The sequence below is a fragment of the Capra hircus genome, chromosome 17 (assembly GCF_001704415.2).
Source record: "Capra hircus breed San Clemente chromosome 17, ASM170441v1, whole genome shotgun sequence".
In the NCBI taxonomy this organism is placed as follows: domain Eukaryota; kingdom Metazoa; phylum Chordata; class Mammalia; order Artiodactyla; family Bovidae; genus Capra; species Capra hircus.
This window is the reverse complement of record NC_030824.1, coordinates 17,942,237-17,969,234: the sequence shown is the minus strand read 5'-3', so window position 1 is coordinate 17,969,234 and position 26,998 is coordinate 17,942,237. Positions and strand designations below refer to the sequence as shown.

The 26,998-nt window shown below is 48.8% G+C and overlaps 1 protein-coding gene across 2 annotated transcripts in view; it reads right to left on the bottom strand.

The window, feature by feature from the left end:
• MLXIP (MLX interacting protein) overlaps positions 1-25,926 on the bottom strand; it is a 58,870-nt gene extending 32,944 nt beyond the window's left edge. For both annotated transcript variants that reach the window (XM_018061302.1, XM_018061303.1), the window contains exon 1: positions 25,408-25,926. In XM_018061302.1, coding sequence (XP_017916791.1) covers positions 25,408-25,820 — 413 coding nt within the window. In that variant the 5' untranslated portion in view covers positions 25,821-25,926. The remainder of the gene's footprint in view (positions 1-25,407) is intronic.

The following is a 26,998-nucleotide window of genomic DNA, read 5'->3' as shown; positions in this document are numbered from 1 at the left end:
GTCTGAGCCACTGGGGATGGCCCCTTTAAAAAGCATCCAAACAGATGAAGAACTCTGCACAGCACTCTTCCCATAAGAGACATTTCAAAATAAAATGTTTTACTTTTGCCTATACAGAGACTTTCCCTCTCGTCTGCTGCTAAGGATCGATTGTCACCCTATGTCTCTCCCTCTTCTCATCCTCCTCCCAGGCATGCTTTTTAATCAACTCATTAACCTTCTAAGTGGCAGAGGCTATGAGGATGAGCAGGAGAGGTGGAGACTAACACCCTAAATCGAAGGCAAGCTAGATAATCTCTGCTTGGTCTCTGCTTCAGAAACGCCATCCGTCTCCACCCTGGCCAGCTGAGAAGACGCTGACATCTGCTGACACTGTCTCCACACAGTTTCTCACCTTCAAAATGCCTCCATTTTCCCTTTCTGATACACTCATTTGCACCACGCCCTCTAGGTCAGAAGCAACAATTTGTTACTCATAAAACCAAACTTAAAACACAGGGGTGAAAGATGAAAAGAGGTTTTGATTTATCACCATATCCCAATTTTAACCTCTGATCTTTATGTGTTACAAGCCCAGCTGCAGAGCTACATGCCATCTTAACTGCTGTTGCAAATGCTTAAAAAGAAAAGTGTTTTTTTTATGGCTCCCTGAGAGGGTAAACACACCTTTAGCTACTACAGTGCTATAAAAATCAAGGTCAGGGTGACTTATCTCTTTCATTTCCCCCTGCTTCAAGGCCTCCTGGGAGAGCAGACGAAAATAAAATGGGAATATCTAAGGCACAAATAATCCAACAAACGGCAGGGCTGAGGGTAAAGTCCACCCAAAAATTGATGGAACATTTTATTTTCTCAAAATTGAAGTCCCTGCTATGCTGAGGACTATGCTCCACAATCACACACAAAAGCAACAAATGGGCCGGGCAGGAGTTTGTGGGGCAATGACAGACTGAACCAAATGGCAAGATTTTGTGCTATTTATCCTACAGATCTTTGGGGACCAGTGTGCATTTGCAGGGAAGAGGTATGTGAACAAAACCTGAAGCCAGCCATTTACAGGGGTTTTTAAAAAAATAATAATTTTATTTATTTTTGGCTGGGCTGGGTCTTTGTTGTTGCACACAGGGTGGGCTTTCTCTAGCTGCAGCAAGTGAGGGGGGGCTACTCTTCAATGCAGTGGCTTCTGCTGCAGAGTGCGGGCTCTGGCCATGTGGGCTTCAGCAGGCATGTGAGTTCAGTAGATATGGCGCACGGGCTTAGCTGCTCTGCGGCACGTGGGATCTTCTCGTACCAGGGATCGAACCCGTGTCCCCTGCACTGGCAGGCAGATGCTTCACCACTGAGCTGCCAAGAAAGCCCACAGGGACTTTTTAACCGTTAAGTTTCAGAGTCTTTCTATGATCGCAAGGGCTGGCTACGCTTTCTCGGCGTAAGAAAGAAGGAGAACATCTGATGCCTCTCATGTCGAAATTTCAGGTTTTACTGAGGAAATCTGATCCTGTCCACTGTGCTGTCCTGATGACAGAAAAATCCATCAACAGAGTCTCAGGCCGGGCCACCTTCATGGGTAGAAACACCACGTGCCTCACGATAAGGGCCGACTCCAAAGTACAGCAGAAGCTTTTACTCAGAAGGACGCTTTCCTAACCACCTGCGACTCGCCCATCCGTGTCCCTGCCTGCCGGCCATGTGGCCTCAGGCAGACAGCTGGCCTTCCGTAACTTCGCTTTCTTCGGGGAAAAGACAAACAGTCTTGTGTCACAGAGCTGTGGCGAGAAAAAAGTGAAAAAGGTATTCAGAATGGACTGACAGGGTGTGGAACACAGGAGGTTCTTGATAAAACGGATGAACGCATCCGGCTGACATTTCCCACGACGTTCAGAACAGTTCTGACCCTAGGCTGTGAGAAAGCGCAGTTGAAGGACTCTTGGCCGCCTCAGCCAAGCTTCCCAGTGACTCGACTCGAGGGACAAGGAGAGAATGACTGTTAGGGGTGGGTGATGAGCAAAGGTCCTTGAGAGCCAAAGAGAACTACCACTTGGAGATTAGATATGCGGTTCTTCAATGAACAGGCAAATTGCATCCCACCAGTACTGGCAGCACAAACACAACCGTCTCTTTTTTTATTGGCACCATTTCACTCTCCCAGCCCAGACAAGTATCTACATAGGAGAAAAGCCTAAGAGCTCAACAGGAACTGAAGCCTGCCATTCCCCGTGCGCCCAGCCTCCCGAGCAAGAAAACGCCGCCAGGGACCCATCACTCACCCCTCACCTCAGCTCTCAGGCACCCTTCACAGCAAGGCCCTGTATCAAGCACCACGCAGGCAGGCCAGCGAGGGGAAACCTGGGAGACAGCAGGAGGGAGAGAGGGAAAACCCAGGCAGGAATGCTGAGGGTGCAGTTCTAAGCGCTGCAGGTGCACCAGGAGAAAGTGGACAGGCCAGCTGGGGTCACAGTTTAAGCCGTGTCGTTGCTGTTGTTTAGCCGCTCAGTTGTGTCCGGCTCTTTTGTGACCCCATGGACTATAGCCTTCCAGGCTCCTCTGTCCATGGGGTTTTCCTGGCAAGAATACTGGAGTGGGTTGCCATTTCCCTCTCCCGGGAATCTTCCCAACCCAGAGATCGAACTTGCATCTCTTGCATTGGCAGGTGGATTCTTTACCACTGAGCCACCTGGAAGCCCTTTAGGTTGTGCAGCGGATGGCTAAGCCTCTTTTGGTTCAAAGCCCGTAATTCTAAGAATCTAAAAGAATAAAGAATAATGAAAGGTACCAAGTGAGAAACGACTGCCCTAAAATGATGAGAAGGCAGCTGCTGGAACAAATAAAAAGGGAAAGGCCACAGTTTTCATTCCTCAGCCTTTCATAAGGCTCAGAGAAATACGTGTTTTGATAAAGAAGAGCCTGCGAGTCCACCATGCTTTCACGACCACGGAAGCAAACGCAGCCATAACTGTAGGGAGAGATCGTCTGCCGGCCAGGAAGTGAAGCCTCCCAGCAACACTTGCCAAGAGCCTGCGTACGATGCGTCAGACTCTGCGTGGAGGACTGGGCGCAAAAGCCAGGCTCCGGCCCTCAGACCTCACAAGCTAATGAGAAAGTCAGAAATGTCTTGCTTCGAGGGAGAGAGGGCATGTGTGCAGGGGTTGGAAACAGCAGGGCGCCCAGTGGTGGGTTCAGGATAGCTTCCTCAAGCAGGATGCCTGAGCCGAGTCTCCAAGACGGGCGGGACTTAACCCGGGAGAGGGGCTGTAGAGAAAAGGGTTTCCAGCAGGAGTAAAGAGGTCTTCCTCAAAATATCAGCAGTTGTGGCTTCTGGTGCCCTGCCTCCTCTGTTCTTAGCTTGGATGACGGGAGTTAAGAGTGTTGACTGTTTGGAGCCTTCAGTTCACCTCACTGCTGCCTCCCCTTCTCTGGTGGGCTCGGGTCCGCTACAGTGGTTATACTCTTGGGAGAAGAAGAGAGCCGTGGCAAGTCAACGTGTCTCTGTCTCACACTCGGGTTCAGTGTAATTTTCTGAATCTGTAGTCCAAAAAGACGACAGGGCAGGAGGAAGAGCTAGCTTCTCATACCAGTTATTTAAATAAAGCAGAATGAGGGTACTTCCCTGGGGGTCCAAGGGTTAGGACTTTGCCTTCCAATGCAAGGGGCGCGGGTTCAACCCCTGGTCGGGAAACTAGATCTCACATGCCTCAGAGCCAAAACACCAAAACGTAAAACAGAAGCAATGTTGTGACAAGCTCAATAAAGACTTCAAAAATGGTCCACAGTTAAAAAAAAAAAAAACTTAAAAATGAGAAAGAGGGGAAAGAGAGAGGAAGGAAAGAGAGGGTAGGGTTTAAGAAAGGGAAGTTTCAGAAAGAAATCTCTTGTACTATTAGGGGTTTTGAAAGTAAGAGATACAGACACATTAAGCAAGTTAGCAAAAGTTAACAAATGTGAACTGTATGGGCAGTGATTATAAACATGATGGCTGCACCATTACTTCAACTTTTCTGTTATCATTTTCTATAATAGAAAGATTTTTAAAAAATGGAGAAGAAAAGACCCACATCCCAACTGAAAAAAAAAAAATCCAAAGAATTAAAAGGAAGCTCACAAATATAAAATAAATGGTCAAATTCAGGGAACAAATGATACACTACAGATCAAAGAGACGCCATTTTTTGGCTCAGATCAAGAGCTTTGAATGCACAGTAATAATGGTACCTAATATTTCTGTAAAGGTATAGCCATTTTTGGAAACCGTTTGACAGTTTTTTATGAAGTTAAATATATACTTTACACATCACCAAACATTCCCCAAGAGAAATAAAAATATACGTCCACACCAAGGCTTGTACATAAACATTCGTAGCAGCTTTATTCGTGATAAAGCTGAAAACAACGAAAGGAAGACAAGCCAAATGTCTACCAACAGGTGAACGGATAAGACAGGTTGTGGTCTATCCAGGTAATAATACTGATACATGGAGCAACATGTATGATAGACGAGTTAAATATATGCTGAACAAAAGAAGTCAGGTAAAAGAGTATATCCTGTATGATTCCATTTACACAAAACACTGGACAAACTTAAGCTACAGTGAGAGAGACAGAGATGGGGTAGAATGCCTGGGGAGGGTCCGGGGGAACCTTCTCGGGTGGTGGAAGTGTCCTATATCTGGGCTGCAGTGATAATACACGTATACACATATATGTATATTTGTCAAAATTATACAGCTGCATATCTAAAAGGGTGAATTTTATTGTTTACATATTAAACCTCAATTGAGCTGATTTAGAATGACTTGGGTTTGATCCCTGGGGTTGGGAAGATTCCCTGGAGAAGGAAAAAGCAACCTACTCCAGTATCCTTGCCTGGAAAATTCCACAGACCGAGGAGCCTGGTTGGCTTCAGTCCATGGGGTCACAAACAAGACACGACTGAGCAACTGATGGAGCACACACATATAACTGCACATCTAAAAGCATGTATTTTGTTGTTTACATATTAAACCTCAACAGAACTGATTCAGAATTTAAAATTACAGTAATGAACAACCCAGAGCTGGGGCGGATATAGGCAAATGGGCTCTTACATACTGCTAGTGGGAATACTAGTCAGTACAACCTTTTTTGGGGGAGGCAGGTGACAGCTTTATTGTGACGTAATTCACATACAATTCACTTATTTGAAGTATACAATTCAACGGTTTTAGTGTGCTCAGAGAATTGTGCAACTATCACCACAATCGAGTGTAGAACATCTTCACGACCTCAAAACAACATTCTGTACCCCTTAGTCATCACCTCCCAGTCCTGAACAACTGCTAATCCACTTTCTCCTTCTCTACATGTGCTCATCCTGCAGGGTCCACATAACTGGAATCATACAATGTGTGGGTTTTTGTGACTGGCTTCTTCCACTTAGCATGTCTGCAAGGCTTATCCATGTTGGAGCAAGTATATTATTCCACTTCGTGGCTGACTAATATTCCACTGAACGGACAGATAACATTTTGTTTATTTATTCATTAGCTGATGGGCATTTGAACTGTTTCTACCTTTTGGCTACCAGGAACACTGCTGCTAAGAATGTCTGTGCAGTGCTTTCCTTTCTCTCAGATACATACCTATGAGTGCAATTGCTGGGGCAAATGTCACCTCTATGTTTAAGTATTTTCAGGAACTACTATGCTGCTTTCTACAACAGCTACACTATTTTACATTTCCACCAGCACTACAGGAAGGTGCCAATCTGTCTGCATGCTCGCCAACACTTATCAATCTAGTGGGTGCAAAGCAGGACTGCAATGTGGGCTTGACTTTCATTTCTCTAATGATTAGTGGTGTTGAACACCTTTTCACATGCGTACTGTGAAAGTGCTAGCTGCTCAGTTGTGTCTGACTCTTTGCAACCCCATGGACTACAGCCCACCAGGCTCCTCTGTCCATGGAATTTTCCAGGCAAGAATACTGGAGTGGGTTGCTATTTCCTTCTCCAGGGTATCTTCCTGACCCAGGGATCAAACCCAGTTCTCCCACACTGCAGGCAGATTTTTTTTACCGTCTACACCAGGGAAGCCCATATATCTATAATATCTTTAGAAAAGTAACTATTCAACTCCTTTGCCTGTTTTTAACTGGGCTATTTGTCTTTTTATTTTTGAGTTGCAGAGTTCTTTACCTACTCCAGATGCAGAGTCCTTACTGGATACGTGATTTGCAAATACTTTCTCCCGTTATGGGCTTCCCTGGCGGCTCAGATGGTAAAGAATCTGCCTGCAGTGCAGTAGACCCAGGTTTGATTCCTGGTTCAGGATGATCCCTGGAGAGGGGAATGGCTACCCACGCCAGTATTCTGGCCTGGAGAATCCCATGGACAGAGAAGCCTGGTGGGCTACATACAGTCCATGGGATCGCAAAGAGTCAGATACAAATGAGCAACTAACACTTTCTTTCTCCCATTATAGAGGTTGTCTTTCCTTTTTTTTAAATTTATTTTTAATTGGAGGATAACTGCTTTACAATACTGTGTTGGTTTCCGCCATACATCAACATGAACCAGCCGTAGGTACAGGCTCCCCCTCTGGACCCTCCCTCCCATCCCACCCACCTCTTCTGGTTGTCAGGGTGAGCACAGGTTTGAGCTCCTGTGGGTTGTCCTTTTCCAATTGATACAACTTCTGAAAACCAGTCTGGCAACATATATCAAAGACTTCAGTGTGAATCTTTGATCTTACAGTTTTACTTTTAGGGGTGCATCTTACGAAAACTTTAAAGAAGCAGAATGAGAAGAGGTAGAAATAAGAACACTCATCAAAGTACTTCTTAAACTGAATCTTAACCCTTACCTCACACCATATGTAAAACTGACTCAAAATGGAGCGCAATCCTAAACGCAAGAGCTAAAGCTATAAAACTTCCGGAAGAAAACCTAGGAAAAAAATATTAGAAGTCCTGGGTTTGGCAAGATTTATTAAATAGAACACTAACAAGCATGAACCATTTAAAAACAACATCCATTGGCCTTTATCAAAAGTAAAAACTTTGGCTCTTTAATGATGGTACAGCTCTATTTTTACCTATGCAGGCACAGAAAAAAAAGTAAAAAGGGCACTGTGACAAAATAAATAAACCCAAGAATGTTTCAGAGGATTCTGTTCTTCTAATTCTGTCTTCCTGAAACGCCTGAATACTCCATTTGACAATGAGTACGCATTTCTATACAACAAGGAGGAGAGCTGGAAAGGAACCTTCATAAAACTATTTCCACTTTAAAAAAAAAAAAACTATTTCCACTTTGAAAAGGGGAAAAAGTGAATTTCCTTCTCATAATTATTAGAAAGAAATACTTAACTAGCCAGGGGACTTGGTTTATCATGTTGATTTGGAGTTGTTGTTTTTTTTTTTTAATTTGCCACATTTCAGAAATGAGAACACACTGGCATTTTCTTAAGAGCTTAATATTCTTAAGATCTGCAGATAATTTCTTTCATACATACAAGTTAACCCATTCAACAAATTTCAGTGATGTAACTGAATAATAATGGCTTAAAATCACTCTGTAAAAGAAGTTTGTAAGTATAGCATTATCTCACAACTAGCTGGAGCTTAATTTAGGTACACTGAAGAAAGTGAAAATAATTCAAGACAGATAGTAAAGGTCTGTGCACTTGACTCAGAGGAGAGTCTCTAAGCCCTCACTAAGTTAATTACTCTCATTTTACACTCAATTTAACAAGTTATGCAAACCAATGGAAAATGGGAGGCCCCGGACAAAAAGGGAACGGAAATGGCAAACTCACTGCAGAACGGGTGGCAGCCAACAGCCCGGAGGAGACGGGTCATTGAAGATTTGAAAACTCGGCTCACTTGAGAGATTGAGATGGTTGAGCAGAGAATTGAACATACTGCCTCGGTGCAACTTCATCAAGAAGCCACTACGGTGCTAGGACTACACAGGAAGTAACATTCAGAAATAGGTTTCTAAATAATCAAACATTACATTAGACTCAGTACGTTCAAGGAAGCAGTGCAGGGACCTCCGTGGTGGTCCAGTGGCTAAGACTCTATGCTCCCAATGCAGGGGGCCTGGGTTCGATCCCTGGTCCGGGAACCAGATCCCACAGCACAATTAAGAGTTCTCATGTGGCAACTAAAAACCCCGCACACTGCAACGAAGATTGAAGATCCTGTGTGCCAAAACTAAGATCCAGCACAGCCAAATAAATAAATAAATAAATATACATTTTTTTAAAAGCATTGAAGATTATTACCCATTTGAGAGGGATTTCCACTTCTCATTAAGAAGGGCTGATTTTATAAAAGAGATGATTAATGAAATAAACAACGGTGATCTGGAAAACTGGCTTGTATCAAAGGAAGCTCTACTCCTTAAGAGAAGGGCAAACAAATGAGTCATTTTTGCAAACATATTTTAATAGCTACCCACCCAACTTTAATACCACAAAATTCAAAGGACTGAACTAAAGAAGCAATTCAGCTCCACTGATAGGTTCTTCTGTGCTCCCCAAGCCCCTCATGGAGGTGGTTCCCAAGACTGTATCTAAGGGAGAACCAACGATGCGGACAAGGGCATTTTACATCACGCCCTCCCATCCATCCAGCTTTGTCCACCTCATAGACTCTCTGGCCTTTGCAGCTCCATCTTTGAGAAAACAAGCACTTGAACTTGTCTGTCTGGGGTCAGGGTCATTAAAAAAAAATGTTTCTCATACTCTGCGTTTCTCCTAAGCTCTTCAAACGTCATTTCGTGACCACACTGGACTTGGAGAGCTATCCAGATGCAGGGAAATGAAATTCCTGGCACTGGAAGCAAATGGAGGCCCAGGCTTTCCGGTGTGAGCTCCCTCACTCCCTCAGGAGTCCCTGGCAGCCTCACCCCAGCTGCTGGGATTCCCACAAAGACAGCTGGATTGGACCAATCTGACCACACAAACGTGGAACTGACGAGGGGCAGAGGTACCAGAAAGGACCGAAACTCTGGGTGTCTGCCCCAGGCTCAAGGGACAGCATCTGGCTGGCTCAGCCAGCCAGAGGAAAGATTTGCTCTCCAGATTGACCCCGCAGCTTGAGGCATCATACACAACGGGGAGAGATGGTAGGCTAAAAGGTCACAGGGGAGGTCAGCTCGGCAGCAAGGCTGCGGGGAGGGCACCTTGCCGGGACAGTCGAGCACCACGGGAGGTTGAGGCCACGAGCAGCAGCCTGGTTCTTAAAAGCTCCCTTCCTCCAAGAGGCCAAGACAGCCGAATTCCAGCCGGGGTCCAGCAGCAGCCTGGGATGCCGGCTGACCAGGAGCAGACTGTCTGCTCTGGGTGCTTAACTGATCACCTGAGATGCTGCTGCGCAGACAGGGCAAGGGAGAGCAGTTTCTCCCCTCTGGATCAGGCAGTCCATCTTTCACCTCCCCCCGGGAACGCTGCTGAGGTGGAAGAAAAACAGCCGTTACTGAGCACTGGAGCGACGGAGCAATTCAAAGTGAACCAACTGGTGCTTTATCCCAGACAATGATGGCTTTGTCGACAGATTGCAACAGCCCAACAAACCCTGCATGCCCCTCCTCATTTTCATCTCTGGTCCCCAGGACTTGGAGACACCAGGCTAAAAAGAGGGAAGAAAGTTACTCTCAGACACTAACAGCGTGTGACGCAACAGAGGCAGGCCAGCTGCCATTCAGCGATGACACATCAGCCAGGCTGGCAGTTCTGCAGTCGTGGGGCTCCTACTGCTCCCGGGACATAGCTGAGTCTCACATACTGATGCGCTTCCAGGGACCCTGGCCAACAGAGAACAAGGGCTGAAGCGTCAAGCTTGTTTACAGTGCTGCTGGGTCACTGTTCCAGGCCATTAGCGGGGCAGCTTGCTCGGGATCGCTTTTGTGTTCAGTCTGGACTATGCTGTTATTTCTCTCTTGGTTTGCCTTAGCCAAGGAAACTCACTTGCCCTTAGATGGACACTGCAGCAAGGACTCTGGCTTCCCAAGTGGCACTAGCGGTAAAGAACCTGCCTGCCAGTGCAGGAGATGTAAGAGACACGAGTTCGATCCCTGGGTGGGGAAGATCCCCTGCAGAAGGAGATGGCAACCCACTCCTGTATTCTTGCCTGGAGAACCCCATGGACAGAGGAGCCGGGCAGGCTACAGTCCACAGGGTCACAAAGAGTTGGACATGACTGAAGCGACTTAGCACTCAGAGCATTAGCACACTCAAGACCTCAGCTAGGGCCACTGAGCCGAGGTGGCTGCTCCCAGCTTTCCAGAAGCCTGAAAGCTGCCACCCTCTGGTTTCTCGGGCGGAAACCAGAGAAGATTCTCTCTGCAGGTAAGAGCCAGGGGGTGAGAGAGACCAGAGGATGACACCCCCTATTTCTCACACCCCGCCTAGCCCTGCTCACTTAATCCATACTTCACCAATCACCTCAAACAACGACAAACACACCCATGGCTCCAGGGAGCCAGCAACTGGCAGGAAAACAGAGATAAGCAAACAAACTTATCGGGCAAAAAAGCAGCTGGCTACATACAGGCTGGCCAGCTCGACTGTAATCAGTAGGTCTCTGACTGGCCGCTGTGGGAAGCATCTGAAGGCCATGCCCACCAGGTAAGTTTCCTCAGCACCACCTGCCTGCCGGCTTGCAGGTACTGTGCTGGGACATCGTCAAGGACAAGGCAGGGGCTGAGCTGATAGCGCGGTTCTCTGCTTTTCTGAGAGCTTTTTTCCCAGGGAACAAAGTCTTCTGCCAAGGTTTCTTGTGGGGGAAAAAAAATCATGAAATTCAAAACTAAGAGGAATTGAAAACTGGTCCAGTCACTAGGGAGCCAGGCTGGTAGAGAGCCGGGAGGCGAGGGGAGGCGAGGGGAGGCTCTGCTGGGCTAGGAGATGGGGGTCACAGTGAGGAGCTCTGGGCTAGGAGGCAGCCAGTGAACCTGGATGCCCCAAGGGCAGGCGAGCCTTGCCACTGGGCCTAGGGAGTTGTAACAACCTCATCCAGCATTTAAAACATCACCCAAGTCCTCTGCCTTATATCAGACCCCCCGCCACACACTCTTGCCACCAGTGTGGGTGGGCAGACAGACAGAACCACAGAAACCCCACAGTGGATCAGGCTGACGAGTAAGGCTGCCAGAGAGCCAGAGATCAGCACCTCTGGACTTGATGGGATGGAAAGTACTTAAACTTTTCCAGAGAGTTGAGTGAGCTCTTCTTTCCATGTACCAAGTCACACCGGCATCTGTTCTGTGACTCGCAGGGACATGCATCCACGTGGCTCCGGGCTCAGGTGAGCATGCCCCAGCTGGGCGGGCCCACAGCTGGAACCACCAGCTTTCCTGAAGCTCAATGCTCTCTCCCTGCCTCTGGAACAACAGAAGGCTGAGGGGAGGCATCCTCATGCTGGCAGGAGTGAGGAGCCTTGGCCTCGGGGTGGAGACGTGCGAGCTCGCAGGCAGGCACGCTGCGGGGTGTGTCAGACACCCTCCCGTGTCCCCTGCCCCTCTGCACGCTGGCAGTGCAGCCAGCCTTCCTCTCTCCGGCCTGAGGCGCAGAGCAAAGGCTGCTCTTGGGCTGTAACCTGCTCACCTCCAACCTCCACACACACCTCAGCCGAGTGGGCAGGGGCGGGGGACAGGCCAGGCTGGGGAACCCTGACCCTTTTCTTCAAGGGTCCTGCTGAAAGGTTCTCAAGGAGAGAGTTCTTCCTGTGAGGAAGGAGGAGGAGGCAGAAGGATGTTTTCAGAGAAAGTAGGGATAAGAGAAATGGAAGAGGGGCTCAGGAACACAAAAATCATGTGAAATGGTCTCAAGGTCCACCAGAGAGGGATTTCATAAGTGACGTACGTCCACACAATGAAGTACTACTCAGCCACTAGAAAAATACTGCAGATGAGTATTTGGGAAAGGCATTCATGATCTATTAAATACAAAAACAAAACACACTTACTCTACCCGAAAAATAAAAACCCCACAAGGTCTGAGAGAATAAACACCAGGGATATGATGGTGGTTATCTGTGGGTATTGAGTTTGGGGATTTTTTCCCTGGAAGGGGGCCCAGAAATACAGTCAAAATCCAAAAAGTAAGGTCCTAAGCTTAGAAGAGTAATACCCCCAACTTCTCAGTAAGCATGCTTGCCGTCGCTCTGAGAAGTACAAACTCTATTTCAATCTGGCTCAGGAGCAAAGTCTTGGCCTTTAAGAACCATAAAGCTACTTGCCAACACCTCTGTAGATCAGATCAAATATGGACAGAAACTTCAAGAGGTGGAAAGGTGGAAAGCCTCAGATCGTGTGGAAGGTGGCTGTGCGAGAACACTGTGTGTGTGTGTGTGTGTGCATGTGCGTGTGTGTGTGTGCGTGTGTGTGTGCGTGCATGCGTGTGTGTGTGTGTGCGTGTGTGCTGGGGGAAGGGTTCAAAGCAAGCACGTCCCTTCCTTTAACTACCTCAAACACACACACACGCACGCACACACACACACACACACACAGAGGTAGTTAACTGCAAAGCACAGCCAGAGGCCTGTAACACAATGTCCAATGTGCAGGTTAGAAACTTTGAACAAGGGCCAAGTGAGAGGCCTCTTCTGTCTAACTTCAAGCTATAATTTTGTTTCAGCGACAACCAAATCAACTGTCTGGAGTTAAGCGAAATGATTATCCCTTTCCTCCACCCTGGAATCACCCTATGAAAACAGCCCTGCCTCAGGCAGGTCTGGTGGTGAAGTTAAGGGATAACAGTTAGAAATGGAATGTAAAATGATGAGTAACCCACTGTCCAAGAACTTCACATGGAGAAGTGAAATGAAGCCAACTCTCCACCCCCAAATCATGATCATTTAAAATAACTGCCCTGGTTCCTCATAACTCTACGAGTAACTGTCTACCAGGAGCACACACACCTCTGGGGTTTACCAGGACAGTCTTGGATTTTGTTTTCAGAAGATGATGGTTCTGACTGTATGAACAGAAACATTTCATGAAGGCACACCTAAGGGTGAGAACACCTCACAAGATATGCCCTGTGCCAGGGCTGCCCTTGTGGCAAAGAGCACCACACACTCCTTCCTCCCTTAGGCCAAGACTCAGTTCTATATGAGATTCAACCGTGGGACTTCCCGGGCGGTCCGATGGTTAAGACTCCGCACTTTCAATGCAAGGGGGGCGGGTTCAATCCCTGGTTGAAGAACTAAGATCCCACATACCATGCGGTGCAGCCAAAACAGATTTTGAGAATACATTAAAAAATAAAAAGAAAGGCCAACAGATAAACAGATGCAACTGAGATTAAACTCATTTCCCTAGAATTCCTAATACTTGAACTCAGACCCAAGGTAGAAATGGAAATGTAGAGTTCACATACAAATTCAGATTTCTTCCAGTTTTCAAATATGCCAGACCTTGTAACACTGAGCTCAATTTCCCAAATAGCTAGAGTCACCTGGAGCTGGGTGATGGCTGCCCCCCTGTAGAGCCAGCAGGTACCCACCAATTCACCACAGACACCGCCCCCGCCGCCCCGCTGCTCTTCCATCAGGCAGGCCTGGTCAACTGCAGTTTACGGTTGCAGGGTTCTCATAATAAGTAAGTGCTTGTCTGTAACCATGACTCCATCAGAAGCCAGAAAATAAAAGACGGCAAACGTCCTCTCCGCCTTACCAATGACCCTCACTTTTATCTCCTGACCCTTGTGGGCATTTGACTTTGTGACCCCCTGACCCAGACAATGTTAAAAGGAAAAAAGGCCTTAACAGGATAACCTTAGGGTGATTTGTGGAGCTTTGAGGTAACCTGGAGAGCCGAATTCCTGAGTCGATTTTAATCTAGGGGAAATGCTCAGGGTAGGTCACCTTCCCAAGCAGTCTCTCGTTTACTGTACACAGAAGAGATGGAAGACAGAGACTCTTGGAACTCCTAGACACTGACATAGTTAGCATTCAAGATCTCAAATAAGACTCCCTAAAGATAAAGTTGAAAACCTGAATGGTTTGGGTTTTCTGTCGGTGGTGTTTTTCATTGGAGAATAACTGCTTTACAATATTGTGCTGGCCTCTGCCACACATCAGCATAGGTCAGCCACAAGTGTGCACATGTCCCCTCCCTTCTGGACCCCCATCTCCCTCCCCAGCCACCCACTAGGGTTGTCACAGAGCACCGGGCGGAGCTCCCGGCGTCACAAACGGTAGCGTGCGTGCTTCCACGCCACTCTCTCAATTCGCACCACCACTCCTCCCCCCGCTGCGCCCACAGGTCTGTGCTCTAAGTCTGTGTCCACTGCTGCCCCGCAAATAGGTTCATCAGTGCCATCTTTCTAGGTTCCATATCCACGCATTAATGTCCAGTATCCGTCCTTCTTTTCTGACTTACTTCACTTTGTATAACAGGCTCTCAATGGAATACTATTCAGCTACAAAAAGAAGAATGCATCTGGGTCAGTCCTAATGACGCGGTTTTTTTAATGTAACAGCTTTATTGAGACATGATTTACACACCAAAAAATTCACCTTTGAAAAGTGTTCACTGGTTTCTAGTATAGTCACAATACTATAAGACATGCCCATCACCCTGGAAGATTCCTGCTTTTCCCCAGTATCCCCTTCAACCTCCCTCGCAGGCAAGTACTGAGCGGATTTTTCTCCACCGCAGATTAGCTCTGCCTTTTCTAGAACTTCACATAAAGGGACTCAATATCTAATCTCTTGAGTAAGACTTGCATCACTCGACGTAATGTTTCTGACACATACCAGAAGCTTGTTCCTTTTTATTGCTCAATACAATTTACACCTAAGGCTGTACCTCTCAAATACACAAGGCCCACGGAAGAAAAATAAGATTGGTAATAAGAAAAAGATTGGTCATTCTAGTCTAACCCCCACGGCCCCTCTCACTTTTTTCCTTCCTTTACAATTAAAGACATCCTGACTTTCAGGGCTAAGTGACATGCTACCAACCAGCGGCACCACGTCTAGTGGTATTTGATCCATCACCTTCCCACCACGTTCACTGTAGTTCCTAGTTCCACCTTGTAAGGAAGTCCCTGGCTGAATCTGTAAGAGAACTTTACTACAGAAAATGGAATATCAACATCCAAGTAACGAAGCTACTAGGCTTCCCCCAAAAACACGCCTGTCAATGACTGGATAAACAAAACGTAGTGCGATGACACAACGGAACACTGTCCAGGAATCAAAAGGAACAAAATACGGACGTGCGCCGTAAGCACAGATGAGCCTCGCCAACCTCAGGCCAAGTGAAAAAAGCCAGACACAAAAGGCCACATCCAGTATGATTCCATTTACATGAAATGTCCAGAAAACGCACAGACAAGCAGATTACAGACACAGAAAGCAGATTAACGGTTGTCTGGGGCGAACGCAGGACCTGGGATTAAACATAAGACAGCATGAGGGGTCTTAGTGGGGTGACAGAATGTTCTAAAGCTGGATTCCAATTATGGCTACACAACAGAAAGGAAATCAATGACCAGCACACGTACAACGACCGCATCTTAAGGTACGTGAATCCCATCTTGATAAAGTTGTTAACACCAACAATAACATAAACTCGTCTGCACAAGTGGAAGAAAGTCCTGTTCCAAGGCAGAGAAAGATCTGTTTAATAATGTGAAGAACAACAACAACAAAATAATAATCATTTAAAGAACAGAGGAGCCTGGGTAAAAGGCCCCGCTACTCAGCTAGAAAATCGCTGTTTCAAACAGCAAGCTAATATAATCATGCACTGTTTTAAGAACTCATTGAAAGGGTTTCATTCTAATAAATAAGACGGATTTATAAATTCACTTTCCCTAGAAAACATAGTGTCTAGCTCTCTGGGCTGGTCCCAGAAGATGAGGCAGTCCATTTGCAAACGGGCCAGTGACCACCTGAGCACAAGAAGCAGTTCTTTAGGTTGTTTTTTAAAAGCCAGAATATTGGGGAAATATCTGGAAACTAGTTTAATTCTCCTACTTTCTACCGAAGCAGCTGTTTTTTGTTTGATGACTGTCTGTCCCGTGGTGATGGAGCACAAGAGGCCACCGTCTTCCCGGATGGCCTGTGCCCACAAGCCACAGAAGGAAGGGGTGGTAACTAGCTTTCAGAACAGGCCCTCCTACGCATACAGTAGTCCTCAACAGTGAAGAAGAGCGAACTTAGTCCCCGCGGGTCCCCTCTCCAGTGCCATTCCCACCAGCAGCCTGGTTCTCCCTGACATCCCTTTCTGAGCTTTTACTTCCTGGCCTCACTCTTCACTGTTCTTCAACTGGATTCTTCTTTGTTTTTCTTTTCAATTTTTACACTATCACTTCTGAGACTCAAAAACTATCGACAAGGAATTCTGTTTCTGGAATTATTCCTCCAGATCTTGGACGTCCTTCTAGAGCTACCAAATAACCCTTTCTGCCCTGCCTCCTTCTAGAAGGCTTTTCTGATGGTGCAGTCCAACCCCAAACACACTAGGGATGCTCAATTTGGAGATGTTTCCTCGTAGGGCATTCGAGACCAGGTAGTACTCTTCTACCACAACCAAACCCAAGGGAGTAAAAATATCGTTTGGGATATGAGAGTATCTATTTCACAGAAAACAAAAACCACTGCCATCCCAAATATAAGCTCAAAATGCCAAAACCTCCTATGGCCAACTGGTCCCATACAAGGCACAAGAGAGGTTAGGGAGATGAGATGGCGCAGCCAGGACAGAAGAAAGAATCTCGGTACTCTGGTGACAGTGAGGACCTCCCTGGACTGCAGAGCCCCCAGCACCGAACAGCCCCTTGCAGCCCCTTCTTAGGGAGCTGCCCCAACCATAGCCCATGTAGCCAAGTCAGGCGCACAGCGCAGGTCCTCGACACAGCTCTCATTAGTCACACAGCTGACGGGCTCCCTGGCTTCCTCGTTTCAGTCGCAGCCCCCACGGCTGAGACCAAAACGCTCAGGGCCACTGCTGATTCTTTGCTTACACCCCCACATCCCTTCCACTGGCAAGCCCAAAACCGCCCTGCATCCATGCACGTCTCACCACCTCCCGGCCACCATTCTGGTATCAGTTCCCCCAGCTCTCCTGTCCCCTGGTCCCCACTGCGCAGACTCAACAAGTTGGCTCCCCAAAGCCATGAACAGAATATCCTAACCTCCCACCTCCCAACCAAACCCATCTTCCCCTCTACTCCCCCACACTCGCCCTGCCCTCAACCTGCTGGCCACCCTGGGCTTCCCAGCCCCGGAATGTGCCTGATCCTTACACCTTGGGCCTCTGCCTCGGGCTCGTCCAACGCCTGGAATGACTGCCCTTGGCTGGCTCCCACTCACCACTCAGGTTTCAGCTCAACCTGAAATGTCAGCCCCTCAGAAGACTTCTCCAACCCGCTGAGATACAGTGTCTGCCTACCCTCCCCCACCCGCTATCACTTTCCATCTTCTGGTGTGGTTGATGTTCTTTGTGGCAGGAGCAATATAAATCTGATTTGCTTACTGATTCCCTCAACTGACTATAGACTCCATGACTTTAGAGCACCTGTAAGTCAGGTCATTGTGCCAGACGCCTCAAACACTCACATAGCTGTGCGCCACCTACATCTCAATAAAACTCCAACAACAAAAAGAATGCGCACACCTTGTCTTGCTTACTGCTGCATCCCCAAGGGCGAGAACAGGGCCTGGCACCCATCAGAGGCCTGATTAACACTTTCGAAAGGAAAGGGCATCACTGGACGCTCTGGGGCTAGACGCATGCTCTGGGGTCCCTGAGATTCTGATCAGAGAGGGCGGGGCCTGCTGGCCTCCCTCTCCAACACTTAAGCTGCAGACGACCAGCTAATTCAATTAGACACCTGGCATAGAGCACTGATGGTAACAGGAAGCTCTGAGCAGGTCTGTGTGCGAAACTCAGCCACCCACGAGCTCCTGTCAGGCAGACGCAGAAACCCCCATAGGCAGGGGCTTTGAAGCAGAGGACAGCAGAGGCAGGTGAGAGCGCCAGCTGGCAGCAGCAGAAGTAAGATCCCAAAGCAAAGCAGGGTCTGAGAGAGGAGCTGAGTCACTTAAGGGGGTGAGCCTTAAGGAAAGGGCAAGCTCCCCCTGCTGAGGGCCCACCACAGCCCTGGACCCCTCCAGAATCCAGAGGTCTGGCAGTCCTGGGAATCCTGGAGGTTCATGAACACACTTCCTGATCCCCGCAGCAAACCCCCATTGCAAGGGCCAGCTTGAGAGGGGCCCTGATTCCCGTGGCCAAAAGGGCTCTGCCTAAAACTCAAGCCCTCTGGCCCAGAATTCTAACCACAGACAGAATTCCAACAAGATAGAAAATATCACCTAAGATATCTGCTGTCTGAACTGCACATATTAGACCCAAGAAGTAACTCAATTATGGGCAATAGGAGCTCACACTCTGAATTTTTCATCAGCCGTATATGAATCCTTAAAGACGTGCTGTTAACTTTCTACAATACCCTTATTCTAGGAACTGTGCTGGGGCAACAGAATAAGAGCACTTTACAGACTTCCTTTTATAATGAGGGCCCTCCTATCATTAGATCGCCTGAAGCAGTCACTTCACTAATACACTTTGCACAGTTTGATACAACGGCAGACTGGAATGCTCAGCTCTTCTGCGGGGAAGGAGCCTGAAGAAAGACTTTTAGACCTGGGTTATGGGCTTAAACTGGAGAAACTGTTGAGGACATCCCCAGGTGGCAGAGTGGTTAGGAACTCACCTGCCAATGCAGGGGACATGGGTTCAATCCCTGCTCCGGGAAGATTCCACGTGCTGCGGAACAACGAGGTCTGTGGGCCACAACTACTGAAGCCTGCTCACCTAGAGCCCGTGCTCCGCAACAAGAGAAGCCTCTGCAATGAGCAGCCCATGAAGACTAGAGAAGGCCCATGCGAAGTAACGAAGACCCAGTGCAGCCAAAAATAAAATTAATTAATTAAAAACAAACAATTATTGAAACCAGTCTGTATGAGTTTCAAACTGCTGCTGTAACAAATGGCCACAAAATTAGTGGCTTAGAACAACGCAAAGGTACTGTCTCACAGTTCTGGAGAATTGGGGCTAAAAGCAAGATATCCGCAGCGCTGGCTTCCAGACTCCAGGGGAGAATCTGGTTCCTCGCCTTTTCTAGCTCCTAGAGGCTGCCTGTGTTCCTTAGCTCATGGCCCCTTCCTCCATCTTCAAAGTCAGCGACTTCAGGCCAGCTCCTTCTCCTGCTAGTTCTCTCTTCTGCTTTCCTCTTCTTTTAAGGACTCCTGTGACTACACTGGGCCCACCCAGGCAATCCAAAATAATCTCCCCATTTTGGAGGCAGCTGATTAGCAACCCTACTTCCTCTCTGCCATGTGACCTACTGTATTCTCAGGTCCCAGGAATGAGCACATGGACATCCTGGGGCACCACTCATCTGCCTCCCATCTCAGGTTGTGCGGGACCCCCCATACAAACACCACGCCGTTGTCCCACTCCACACCAGCACCCCTAGGCAAGAGTTCCACGGAGGGGGTTTCTCTTTGAGCAGCTGAAGAGAAACAAGGTCCACCAGAGGAGAGTTTATGATGTTGGCCACTAGGCCCCTGAGTTTCCTTGTTCAATTCCATATATTTATCTTAACCGCCTAGTATATTCCAGACACTGTGAAACTCCATGAGAAAGTCAAAGGTGAAGAGAGCAGGAGAATCATGTCTATGTAAATCAAGATATGAGGCACAATCATTAACGTAGTGGATTTGCCTGGCATCAAGGGGTTCACTCCCTTTGAGAGGGACCACTGGGCCACGGGCACTTGAGCTAAGACTTGAGGGAAGGGCAGGATTTCACCAGTGGGGAAGGGCGGCACGAGGAAGGGCATGGGGTGGCCTAAAGGCACTTGTTTTCCCCGTCTTGGCCCCCCTCTTCCAATCCTACAGGAACTAGCACGTCTACCTTCTCTCTTACAGAGCTGCACGCTTCTGTGAGCAGAGGAGGAGGAGACTTTTCAGCTCCAGAGACACCACCCTGGATAAGCTGCCTCACCTCCCGGCAACAAGGCAAATTAATTTTGTGCCCTTTTTTTTTTTTTTTTGGTTTGAAAAATACGAATTTCACCAGCACCTGCCTGAGAGGGCTACTGTGACTTAGGATAACCTAGAGACTCTAGGACACAGTAGTTGCTCAGTTAGTGTGCATTTCCTTCCCTCTAGCTAATGACTTCCCTCCATCCTCGCTTCCACCCCCTTTCCCCAGGCTCTTCCCAATCTGATCACCCTTCTTTGCCCTTCCATCAGGATGGCAATCAGCCAGCCAGCCTTTACATACACAGGAAATTTGTCCTGACTACCAATGAGAAGAGACAGGTAAAAGGAATTCTTGGACTTCCTGGGAAGGTGAATCGTAATTTCTGACAGGTAACACATGGAAGGGGAGATATGTATGAAACCCCAATGACACGGGAAACTGTCCACACTGATCCAGTTATGCAAACAGACACACACTCTTCTGGCTTCGGGACTGTCCTCACTGCTGCTGTTAGACCTGGTTCACGTTGTTTATCACAGCCCCTGCTAACTGTTCTACAACTGCCTGTTTATCTGTCCTCCACTCCAAGTCTGTGAGCTCCTGGAGGACAGAGACTATTCTTTCTCATCTCTGGAGTCCTCACTCCAACCTAGCACGGCCCTTTAATAGACACTATATAATGATTCAAGGCCAAAGAAAGCCCAAGAGGAGAGAAACTGCTTCTCTTAGGCATGGCTGCGGAAGAGTAAAACCAGTTTAGTCATCTGTGTGCATGGTCCTCATTTACAACTAGTTACCATGCCCAAGACTAGAAAGTTCTTCCTTGGAAAACTTAACATTTAGAGAACAATTGCTTTAAACCTTGAATCCTTGGCTGTCAGGAACAGTGGGTAACTATATGTATGTATAGTCAATCCTAAAGGAAATCAGTACTGAATATTCATTGGAAGGACTGATGCTGAAGCTCCAACACTTTGGCCACCTGATGTAAAGAACTGACTTATTGGAAAAGACCCTGATGCTGGGAAAGATTGAAAGCACAAGGAGAAGGGGACGACAGGGGATGAGACGGTTGGATGGCATCACTGACTCGATGGACATGAGTTTGAGCAAACTCTGGGAGTTGGTGATGGCCTGGTGTACTGCAGTCCATGGAGCTGCAAAGAGTTAGACACAACTGAGCGACTGGACTGAACTGATACATACATATGCAGGGCTACAGTTTAGAAACTTGTATCTTACAGATCCAAATGTAAAGGTTTCCTCGATTATCTACTGGAGCAGAGATCCACTGTCCAGGGACTTCCCTGGGGGTCCAGCAGCTAATACGCCACACTCCCAATGCAGGGGGCCCAGGTCAGATCCCTGGTCAGGCAATTAGATCCCACATGATCTAGCAACTAAGAGTCCATATGTTGCAACTAAGAGCCCGTGTAGCCAAAATAAATTTTTAAAAAGAAAGAAAAATAATTTTAATAAAAGAAAGAAATCTACTGTCCAGAAAGCAACTGTTTATCTCTAAATTCATAAAAGAATTGTCTCTCCCCTCACCCCACAGATATTCACCCCCAAAGGTCCCTAATAAAGTTACATAAAAAGGTAGAGAAGTGAAACCAAAACCAAGCCCAGAAAGCTATCTACTAGATGTGTTCAGAATCTGCGTGGGTGACCTACATGTGTGACATTCCTCACAATGTTAAGAGGGGAAGAACCATGAACTATCTTCTAGAGGACATAGCTCCACTATGGGGCTTCAGAGAGGATGGACAAGCCAAGAATGCATCCATTTAGCATCTGTCAAGCAGGCATTTAAAAGCCACATTAAAGACCCCGGTCAGATATGTTATTTCTCTTAGTTTATGGATGAGAAACTTGGGCTCCTAAAAAATGTCAGCTGACTGATGATGCAGAAGGGATTCAGCCCATTAAACCTCCTGTTGCTTCTTATTTGCCAGGTACTAGACCCATTCGTGGGGTTTCCCCGATGGCTCAGCGGTAAAAATCCACCTGCAATGCAGGAGACACAAGAGACGTGGGTTCAGTCCCTGGGCCAGGAACATCCCATGGAGGAGGAAATGGCAACCCACTCCAGTACTCTTGCCGGGAAAATCCCATAGACCGAGGACCCTGGCAGGCTACAGTCCATGGGGCCGCAAAGAATCGGACACAATTGAGAAGGTAGGCAGACCCATTTATAGACATTATCTCAGTTAATCCTCACTTCCATCCTGCAGGGACACCGTACTCTCCACACGTCCCCAGTGGCGGACAGGAAGCTTTAGAGAAGGCAAGCCATGAATCTCTAAGCTCTGCCTTGGGGAGAGGCAACTTCTTCCTCTTCAAACATCCCCAAAACTGACCTCACACTGTAGGACCAAATCAAGACATTTCACTACAGGGGGCTTTTCTCAGCATCATGGTGTGGGAAGGACGTGGATTTTACGGCCAGCTACAGGAAGCTGGAATCTGTCCACAATGTTACCTGTCCAGGTGGACCACGGGGCACCCCACACTTTCTCCAGCCAAGGTCAGTCTTGCCAAAGACCCTTCAGCAGTTCACGACTTTGCAAGTTCAGGGACAGATCATATCAGAGTCCCTAGTCCACTTCACACGACTGGGGAAAAAACAACCACGACTTCCCCTGCCCTTAGTTCCTCCCCCAAAGAGCTGCTGAACCTCATCTGGAAACAGCTGGGAGGCAGCAGTTAACAGGAAACCAAACCCAGAAAAAAAAAAAAAAAAAAAAGGCACAGAGTGTACCAGGGAGAGTTAGGTGGCTAGAACGAAGAGGCCGGGGGATCGACAGGAAGCTGAAGTCAGAAAGAGCCCAGGCCAGAAACAGACAGAAGAGGAGGAGGCCCAGCAGCCAGGAGAGGGGGAAAACCTGGAAAACGGGGGTGAAGACGCAACATGGCCCTGAAAGGGGAGTGAGGCCACCTCTGGGGTTGTTTTCGTTCCTCCCTGCCCCCAATATCGCAACCCGTCTTCTCTGAAAGCCAGTGAGCAGTCTTCACAGGATAGCTGAGGTCAGAAACATTTGTTCTCATGCTGCTTTCTGGGCCAGAGGCTGCGGCTCAGATAACTGGTTTTGAGTCCTTCTCCTGTCAATCTGTACCCATGTTCCATGCTGCCAACTGAATTCTGGGGCCACCCAGATTAGCCTCAAGCAGAGAGGGACACGAAGAGCATCTTCATGAGAAATTACTAGGCGGATGCCCACTGGGGGACCCGCAGTGGCAGGAGACTCAGCACAGGGAATGACAGCAAAGCCGGACGGAGAACCAGCAGGGCTGGAGGTCTCGAAGAACAAGGTAAGCCTCAAACCAAACTAAGCGTGCATTCTGCAACCAAGAAAGCTAAATGAGCAACGGCTGGCTGCCAAAATATTTTAGAAAGAAGTGGAAAAAAAAATACCATTACTAAAATTCTTTGGTGTCATTTAATAATACGCCTTCAGGTTATTCAAACTGAGGGCAGAGGGCAGACTGGTTTATTTACCCTTTAGCAGAACTTAGGTGAGCACTTCGGCCCATGCCTCCTGCCACTCCATCGCCCATTCTCTCTTTGTATGTGGAGAAGTTGATATTAAAATAAAGGCGAGGATTAAGTCTGCTTAATAGAACACATTCCTATCTTTCACCTCCAGGTTTGTTTGAAAGCCCTCTCTTTCTCACTGCACCGTATGCTACAGTCGAGTTGAGTTTGATTCCAACAAAGTGCTCAAAATTTGAGACCGAGTCAGCAGGGCTAACCCTGCAGGAGGAAATGGCAACCCGCTCCCATATTCTTGCCTGGAAAATCCCACGGACAGAGGATCCTGGCGGGTTACAGTCCATGGGGTCGCCAAGAGTCAGACACGAGTGAGCAAGCACGCATGCATGAAGCAGGGCTAAAAGCGGGCAGAGGGCTGAGACCTCAATACCATTTGGGTTAAAAAAAAAAATCTTCACAGGCTTGGTGCCAGCTCAAACTGGCAAGACCAGAGAATCAGAGCAGAGCCTAACCAACGTGCCACGCAAAGGGGGTGGGAGGAGAGCTCTGGGTAACGTACTGCAGCCATGTGGCAAACAAACCGTCAGGGAGCCTTCAAGAGAGGAAACGGGGGCGGGCAGAGTGGGGGTGCATTTCAGGAACATAACAAAGGAACAAGTTGACTAATCATTTATTCCAGAGGGGGAAAATGCCATCGGGAGCTATGTATATCTAGCGTTTCAGCTTCAGGTAAATGTATAACTTGGGTATATTGGGGGCTCACTGCTTTCCAAAAAAAAGGGTGGGGGGGTGGAGGGAAACGTTCGTATTCCTCGTGATACTGTTTCTGGAGTCTCCAAGGAAACTCTGTCTGCGCTGCCTGCAGCAGACACCTAAGACAGCCCCAGCCAGTCCAGTTACTAATGCAGTAATCTCCACTCTGCCGAGATCCTATCGTGAGCTTTGTGCAGGGCTGGGCTGCTCCGCACTGCAGCTCCTCCAAAGAAGTTCTGTTCCCGAGGCAGAAGTTATCTGAAGCAAATACCTGACAAACACCGAGAAAGGGAGAGTGGAAGGGCATTTTAAGCCGTGAGGTTAAACCCAGGCATTTCTGTGACTTGGGGAGAAAAAGAGATCTCCGCCTAGAGCTGGAGCCATAGGTGAGGATGGCGTCTGGGATGCCTGCCCTAAACATCTCCAAATAATGTTTCAGGGCCAGCCCAAGGAGCCTCCAACTTGCCAGGGGGACAGCCTCCACCACCAAGGGCTAGGGCTTCAGGTCTTCCTAGGAGGCACTCAGAGCCCCTCCCAAGTGTGGGTAGGGGGAGGGCTTCCCAATCAAGAGGGCGTGAGGGAACCCAGCCTCCCTCACGATAAGAAAACTAGCTCACACTTCGGGAGCAACTAAAATATGTGCCAGGCACTGAAATAAGCACTTTACCTATCTCATTCCATCCCCACAGCAGCCAACGGAGGCAGGTAATACTGTCACCCTCTCTTTATAAAAGAGGAAACGGGCTCGCAGATTTTACACAATCAGTAAACCAGCGCTTAACCACCCTGGCTGGACAGGTGGTCCCAACCACTATTCCCTATTGCCGGAAACACACAAAGCTTTGGGGGGAAGGGTGGATAAAGTCGAGTAACAGGAGGTACAGCCTGTATTTACACCTTTTTCTAGTCTGAAATCAGTGGCCTCGGGACATTGGGCGCGGGGGTGCCTAGCTGGGGAACGTGAAGCCGGAAGAACTTAAGCCCTTGCAGACAGGGAAGAGGCCAGGACCTCCACCTCTCTCGTTTCCACTCGAGACCCCAGACCCATAAACCCGCCGGATGGGGGAAGACCCAAAGGGAATGCCTGAAGCTAAGAGGTCCCCCGGCGGCAGCCCTCCACGCTTGTTTTGTCAAAGGAGCCCCGCTCAAGAGGTGGGGCCGGCCGGGTTCCTACCTGTAGGCCAGGGTCATGCACTCGAAGAGCTTGGTGAGCGAGGCGTCGATGGACAGGTGGCAGGAGCTGGTCTTGCCGAAGCTGTAGGTCTGGCACGTCTGCTTGTTGACCGTGTCGAAATCGTAGCCCTTCTTGGGCGGGTGCTCCCGGTGCGGCGACGACACCATGAAGTGGCCGCTGTGAATGATCTGCTGGCGGCGCGGAGGCTCCTCGCGGCCCGACCCGGCCTTGGGCGGCGGTAGCGCGGCGCTCGCCTGGCCCCTGGCCGGGGTGGCTGCGCCGGAGGCGGGCGGCGGGGACGGTTCATCCGTGTCAGAGTCGTCGTCGTCCTCGGGCACCTGGGGCTTCAGCAGCACGGCACGGCCCCGACTGCGGGGCCGGCTCTGGGAGCACATGAAGACGTCGGCGGCCATCGGGGAGGCCCGGCCGGGGGCATCCCCCGGGGCGCCGGGAGACGCAAGCGAGAGAGCTAGACGGGGCGCCGGCCCGGGCCGGCCCGCGCGCCGACTGTCCGCGAGCGCGCGGCGGGGCGGGAGGGGGAGGGCGCGGGCCGACAGGGCCGCCTCGGCGCCGGCCCCGGGGTGACGTCACTGGCGCGTCTCGGCCAATCGGGAGCCCGCGTCGGCCTCTTAAAGGCGCAGGGGTCCTTTCCGTAGCTGGGCGGACAAAAAAAAGAGGGGGAGGAAGAGCCGGAGGCCACGCCTCCAGGCCCCGCCCCTCACCATCCCTTTCCCTTCGGGGTGCTGCGGGACATGGTGGCCAGGTGGTGTCACTTGCCAGTGTCTTGGCCTAGGAGAGGTGTTGGCCAAGCAGGTCGTGCAGATCCCGCCTCACACTCCGGGGAATGGCTCTGTCGCCTCGCCGCGGCCGGACGGGCGCTCCACGTGGTGGGTGGGGGTGGCGCTCCTTCCCCCTCCCAGGCCCCGCTTTCTCCTGCAGGGCCCGGAACTGTGTCCTAATGGCTCTTCAGAGATATTGCTGGGCCCTGAGGGTTTCGTCCCCATTTTATTGATGAGAAGACAGAGTCGCTGAATACCAAAGGGATTTTCTAACGCGAAAGCAAGATCACTAACACTTCTCGCCTCCGCAGAGGTAAAAACTAGCTCTTTACTTAAGGCACTTTCCCAGGACATCGCAATCTGTCAGTGGCAGAGCCAGCCACCAGCTCCTTTAACTACAACTCAAAATACTGTCATTATTGTTAAGATCTTAAACTTGGAAGGCAAATCAGCCCCTACACCCTTCCAAAAGGGGAAATTCTGAGCCATAATTTTCTTCTCTGTCAAATGGGGATTTCTATGCCTCAGAAAGTTGTGACAATTAAAAAATGACTATAAAGTGCTTTGCACAGTGCCAAGCAAAGAATGAGCACTAAATAAACAAGACTACAGACTGAAGGGACTGAACCAGCCAGACCAAAGGCATCTAGAATTTGCCAGTACTCAACCACTTTTGACTATAGAAACAACGATTTCATATGGCCCAACATGATAGTTGACATGTATAGAAAGCTGTCAAGGGGCTCAAAGCCAGCTGGCAGGGGCCATGTAGGGAGGGCAGGGCAACTAGAGGGCCAGTGGGGCCCCTGGGG